Raw genomic sequence first — 6,222 nt, forward strand, 5'->3', positions numbered from 1 at the left:
CGGCGAGGAGAGCGACGGCGAGCTCGTCCTCGCGTGCTGTAACCGCCGCCCGCCCCGGCCGCCCCCGCCTCCAGGACGGCGAGGAGAGCGACCTGGACACGTGTCCCGGCCTGCTGCCGCCGCCCCCAATCGACTTGGAGGGCACAACAACGTCCTCAAGAACATAGAAGTGTAGAGGCTGCTGCAGCCGGTCTGCCCGAACCGCGGTTGGGTATGATAATTTGAATAATGAAACTGGGTTGAATATTGGCCAATTTATTTCTGCCAGATGCACGTCTCTCACACAGTTAATACTAGAGTAAATACATTTCACTTAAATTGTTTGGTAAATCAAAACAAAATAATTCTCACAAAGTAATGTGAGCTCTATTGCTCACACATTCTAGGAAACATTAAATAGATTGTGAAATGGAGTGACATATCTGTTCTCATCCATCTCTGTAACAACACAAACAATTTTTAATTCTTTTACAGAAATAAGCTTTAATCTACGACCAACAGAGCTGATAATCCTCACACAGTGATCTTCAATAGGTATTCGTAAACCTTGGGGAAACTTAAGTAGTTCAGTACACGATGCCTCAGAGCAGAACACCCAGACTTTTTCATTCTCCTTACTCATGATAAATTTCTTAATGATAATAATTTTTCCTAAGGTTGTAAGAGCAACAGAATTATTGAACTTCTTTCCTAAGGCAACTGAGTCACATGTGTAAACACATCTAGATGCTATGATTTTGGAGTATGTAACAAAATTATCCCCTTGCATCTCCTCACATTGAGATATTAAAAAACTTTCTTCATCATTAGGAAGGAAATCTTCTCCTTTTCCAATTACAACACATTCATTAAGAGAAAGGTACTTTGTCATTTTATTTGGCTTGGATTTAATACTCTCCAAGAATACTTCAGTTCCTGGAGTTGAGCAGGTATTTATCAAAATATGTTTCGCTTGCTTGTAGCTTAAATTTCTATGCACTTGGTGTGGAACACCACGTTGTGCATGTAGAATATTTTTTAGATTCCCTATAGCAGATTCAAAACAATAAGTTGATACTGCCCATGTTGGCCCCCACCTTGCCACATTTTCAGCTAGATGGGAAAATATATGGACATTATATGTCATGTACTTCTCACCATACAATTTCTCAACATCAGAAACCCAAAGCTGTATAAGCCGGTGAGCATTATTCACATCTTGACATGAAACACATTCTCTACTTAACAAATATACAGCTTGCACGAGATAACTCCAATGAGTCCAGAACTTCATTGGAAGAACACTTAAAAGAACAATAAGAGAGAAAAATAAAATCCAATTTTCAAACTCACGAGCCTTCCAGTAAGCCATATCCTTTAACAACCTTAAAGCCCGCCTCACTTCAATGCATGGTTGCAACTTTTCCATTCTCATATTTAATATGGCTAACTCATCCGGTGATCCTACATAGAAACTTCTTTTAGCATTGTGGAGCCACTCGTCAAGGAAGGTACGGCCAATTCCAAACGGAACGTTATGGGCAAAATCTTGAACCATCCCGTCGACTAAATTAAACTTTTTTAGGGATGCCAAGGGACTTATAAATTGTACACCATATACATAAACTAGATTATCATTGTTTAGGCATTCATTAGCATGTGCAACTAAATCTTCATGATTCCTTTGTGCAGGTGGCACTTCTTGCATAGGAAACACTACTTTATCCAGCCACAAACCAGGTATGAGACACCAGTTACAAGAGTAATAGCCGGAATGGCTATTAATGCCTTGAACAGCTCCTCTTGCCCCTGAGTCAACACAACAAGCTATAATGTACAGTTTGATTAGCCATTCTTCTCCCTCTACCCTTAAATGAACAAGGGTGTCTAACAATGACTCAAAATACTCAACTACAGGTTTTAAGTACAAATCCATTGGAGGGTGTTTGTTTCCAAACCATAAACCTCCTAATAAAAGATGTTTCATTCTCAGTAAAGGTGGCAATTCATTGATAGAAAAGAAACAAGGCCAAATGGAAAAGCTTGATGATTTGAAAAGTGGTGAACCATCAGTAGAAAATACTAAAGACAGCACTTTTTCTCTTAAATCATCTGGCAAGGAGGCTGCAAATGATTTATAACATTTACCATCATAGATATCTTTCAGTGAGTTTCTTTCACTATTTTTTCTGACTGCATCTTTAGGGTGAACTAAATTGTCTCTCACCTCCTTGCTCATGAACAGAAGCTCAAGTTGAGACTCAATAGGAAATAGAACAAAGTAAGTGGCTTTTGTTAAATCCTTAAGATAATTCACAGTTTTACATCCAGGACATAGCTTCTCTGGACTATCTACATTATTTACTTTTCCAAAATAATAAGTACACTTAATGCAATAGAAGTATTTTGCAAGCTGCTTAGAAGACAAAAGTAAATTGTCAAGCAGGTACTGAGTTCCTGGAATGACTGGCGACACAAACAAGCTGTTTACTAATCTCACGGAATCAACAAATGCTTTTAAACTTAAATTATTTTGTTCACTGAAAGCAAGTAGTTTCAACAAAATTTCAGCAGGGGAATTATTTACTTCTGTACCAATGTGAGATGTAAAGGGCTGCTGATTGCGAATAGCTCTCCACAATGCTTCATGTTCCGTAAGATGATTATCTTGAGGAGCATTTGCGCCATGGTCAGCTGGTTGGTGCTGTCCGATTTCACCACAATTTGCATCATTGTGGGCAGCGTTCTGGTCTCCATCTTGGCCAATAACTTGTTGCTCTTGCGAATCATCTGGTTCAGCATCAGCATCACAAAAAACATCCATGGTCACATCTTCATCATCAGCTATAACCTGAGTAAAAATACTGGATATAGAATGACAATTTTATAGAGAAATTTATCGTGCCAACCCTTCATAAAATTAATTATTTACCTCTGTTTCTCTCTGATCCTCTCTCTCTTCATTGTCATCAACCGGCACAAACAATTCTTGGTCACAAACCTGTAAAGAGAACGCAAGAATGAACTTCTGTGCAAAGACAATAATTTTTCCACTCAAATAATAGTATTAAAAGATATTCTTAGAAGTACAAATCTTTACCCTCATATAAGCAGGTGGTACGCGAGAACACCTTTTACGCTGTTCTTGATTTCTTGCCTGAGATAGTTCTTTTGATGGTACTTCCGATCTGTGAGGCGTCTTGCCCTCTTCAGTTGTTTCCTAATTCATAAAGAAATGTGTAATAATTCAAGTCACATTTGTTGCACTACACATATGATACCATTTGAATTAAAAACAACTGAAATATAACAAACCTCTGTTTCTGAGCAAGTGAGTTCCGCCTCTCCCTCCTCTTCAAATTCACAACGATTGCAATCAACATCAGAACCTGAAGATTGTCTTTGAGGTGAAGGGTCTCTGTCGGGCACTTGTTCTTCTGATACTGTTAGTGCAGCATTTGCAAGAGCACCAGCATTAAGTTGAGAACAATCTCCAGATGCAGATGCTTGCTCGTCCTAAAAACAAAAAATTACTATTATAATAAGACAGTACCAGTTTTACTTTCAAACAAATATTGTGAATTGGAGAATGAAAATGATCGATTTGCAAAGCAAAGTGGAAAATATTTTGAATCTGATACTCACAACTCCAAGGTTACTGTAGAACCGTTGTGATCTTTTCGGCACCGGGACTCCTTCGTCTTCAAGGTACAGTTTATAGCGGCCCCTTTCCTTTCGTTTACGTGGTGCACACATTGTTGCAAAGCTGAAATTTAGTGTACTAATGAAGAAAGTGACAGAACTAACCCAAAATACATGTACTGTTTACTGTCAGCCGACAAACTATGAAACATGAAACGTCCCTGCGCCTTCTGCTACAGACAGGGTTCTCCGAACCAAAGACTTCCGTCCCCAACACACCAAACAAAATAATAAAAGAAACTGAAATAGAACTCGAGTGTCCCAAAAAATGCATATTTCAAATGACTATTATTACATTCACTTTAAAATGAACCACGCAAACACAAAAATGTTGAGATAATTATTTAAAAAGATATATTATAGTGTGCAAGGGTTTGCAACACCTTTACGGCTGTGCCGCCCCCCCCCCCCTCCCCCGCTCCGCTCCCCCGAGCCGGGAGCCGGGAGCCAGCAAGCAGTATCAGACGCGGCCAACCAACGGTCAGAGATCATCAGGAGTCATTTTGAATGTTTTGCCGGCGCCGGCGTTGAAGTTGGAGAGTTCGAGTTTTGTGGTTTCACGTAGTGTCCCGAACAAATCAGCAATGGTGAAGCCTAATTTGGCTTTCGTTAATTTTTTTCGGGAGCAGCGCGGGAGGCGTGTAGTAGAGGTTAAAGACATAGTTGTACCTGAAGGTCGTGAGCCTGACTCTTGGCCTAGGCATCATGCTGACTTTGAAAAGGACCAAGTTTTTAGTGTTCTGTGGCCCCATTTGCCGAACGAGGGGTCAGCTTCTACAATTGGAGAATACGAAGCACACATACTCTGCTTTGGAGGTGAGTTCATATGTAAAAGATGCTTTGTATCGTTTCTAACCTCCCAAAGTTAACGGCTTTTGTGTCGGTGTGCTACGGAGCAAGCCATAATGACGATTTAATAGTTTTGTCGAACTGCTTCGTAACCAAAACACGTTTCCACGTTGTGTCTATGCCCTCTATTGCACTAAGTGCGTATAGCTTACATTTTACAAATCTTGTGCTCTAAATGTGCCAGTGGTCATTCCCTCTACCTGCAAGACATACATTCTTTTTCTTGACAACAGTTTTCTGTTAAATTTATATGGATCTTTAACTTTGCGCTAATTCTTTAAGTCTGCCATTTTTTAGTGAAACAAGCCCCAGTATAAACAGAAGCTGTATGTTTTTAAGTACTTTTATCATTTTATTTTCATTTTTTTCAGTAACCATGGAGGACTTGATACATGAGGCTAAAACAACCGGTTATAAAATCCCTCGTGCTGATGTCGTCAAATATGAGAATGTTGGTATTAATGTGAAGTCGTCAAAGAAACACAAGTCCCCTGATGAGAAAAAGTCCTCACGAGGCCGTACATTGAAGAAGTCAAAGACCCTTGATACATTGCCTGTGCCAGCTGTACCTCCAACTCACAACAAAAGGGTAAGTTTTTAAGAATGTGTGTCAGTGTAATGTGATCTTATTTTTGGTTGTCTTCAATCTTGCGTATTACTTTTGCAGAAGAAGAGGCTAACAGATGAGGAATCTACAAGGCGAGAGAGGAATAAGGAGTTTGCATTGTCACTTGAAATGGATCTACCTTTTCCAGACGATATCTCGGAAAACAGTGCAGCCTTAGAGGTATATCATTAAAGTGTAGGTGATGGTATTTTTAATGTTTACATTCTTTTATTTACTTCTTCTCTTCAGGTCACAAACTTATCTCAAAGAATTAAAGTAGAGCCCTCTTTGAAATCCCACAACTCTAATGGTCACACTGGTGGGAAGAGTGACAGGGATGACCAAGTTTCTCTGCCACCAGCAGTTGATGAGGGCAACAAGGTAAATTTTGTTATTGCTTGTTATGCTGTAACCAATATATTTAAAGATTTGCAATGCTGGTCAGTGTTACAATGTTTCCCTCTGTGTCACAGGGCTCACATTCTGACAATCATCGGAAGTCTTCAAGCCTAGAACGTCATTCAAGTGATGGGAAACTAATCTCTGAGCACAGCAGTGTGAAGAAAGGGAGTGCTTCAAAATCACATAGTAGCTCTCCTGTAAATTCTGCAAGCCTGAGACACCCTGCCAGTGATAAAAAGTTGCTTGATGAATGTGTCCAACGCAAGTCACCTGTAAAAGAATCCAAGGTAATTTTGTTTATTGCTTTTTATGATTTGCAATACTGGTCAGTGTTATATTTCCCTCTGTGTCACAGGGCTCACATTCAGACACTCATCGGAAGTCTTCAAGCCTAGAACGTCATTCAAGTGATGGGAAACTAATCTCTGAGCACAGCAGTGTGAAGAAAGGGAGTGCTTCAAAATCACATAGTAACTCTCCTGTAAATTCTGCAAGCCTGAGACACCCTGCAAGTGATAAAAAATTGCTTGATGAATGTGTCCAACACAAGTCACCTGTAAAAGAATCCAAGGTAATTTTGTTTATTGCAGAATGACAATTTTATAGAGAAATTTATCGTGCCAACCCTTCATAAAATTAATTATTTACCTCTGTTTCTCTCTGATCCTCTCTCTCTTCATTGT

At 39.6% G+C, this 6,222-nt stretch overlaps 2 protein-coding genes across 4 annotated transcripts in view; one reads left to right on the forward strand and one right to left on the reverse strand.

Moving 5' to 3' along the window:
* Window positions 1-239: 239 nt before the first annotated feature.
* Window positions 240-4,011, reverse strand: LOC113215191 (uncharacterized). The gene is made up of 5 exons (XM_026434805.2): window positions 3,625-4,011; window positions 3,295-3,495; window positions 3,080-3,199; window positions 2,912-2,980; window positions 240-2,830 (listed from the first exon to the last, which is right to left on the reverse strand). Exons 1-5 carry the CDS (start codon window positions 3,733-3,735, stop codon window positions 383-385), a joined length of 2,949 nt encoding a protein of 982 aa, XP_026290590.1. The 5' UTR covers window positions 3,736-4,011; the 3' UTR covers window positions 240-382.
* Window positions 4,012-4,113: 102 nt separating this feature from the next.
* Window positions 4,114-6,222, forward strand: part of LOC113215190 (uncharacterized) — a 6,913-nt gene continuing 4,804 nt past the window's right edge. Inside the window, exons 1-6 of one of the 3 annotated variants that reach the window (XM_052272713.1) lie at window positions 4,114-4,497; window positions 4,902-5,119; window positions 5,198-5,317; window positions 5,387-5,518; window positions 5,611-5,826; window positions 5,895-6,110. In XM_052272713.1, coding sequence (XP_052128673.1) covers window positions 4,266-4,497; window positions 4,902-5,119; window positions 5,198-5,317; window positions 5,387-5,518; window positions 5,611-5,826; window positions 5,895-6,110 — 1,134 coding nt within the window. In that variant the 5' untranslated portion in view covers window positions 4,114-4,265. The remainder of the gene's footprint in view (window positions 4,498-4,901; window positions 5,120-5,197; window positions 5,318-5,386; window positions 5,519-5,610; window positions 5,827-5,894; window positions 6,111-6,222) is intronic. The other 2 variants (XM_026434803.2, XM_026434804.2) reach the window with 2 other exon arrangements.

Source organism: Frankliniella occidentalis, unplaced genomic scaffold (assembly GCF_000697945.3).
Source record: "Frankliniella occidentalis isolate FOCC.00 unplaced genomic scaffold, Focc_3.1 Scaffold220, whole genome shotgun sequence".
NCBI lineage: Eukaryota > Metazoa > Arthropoda > Insecta > Thysanoptera > Thripidae > Frankliniella > Frankliniella occidentalis.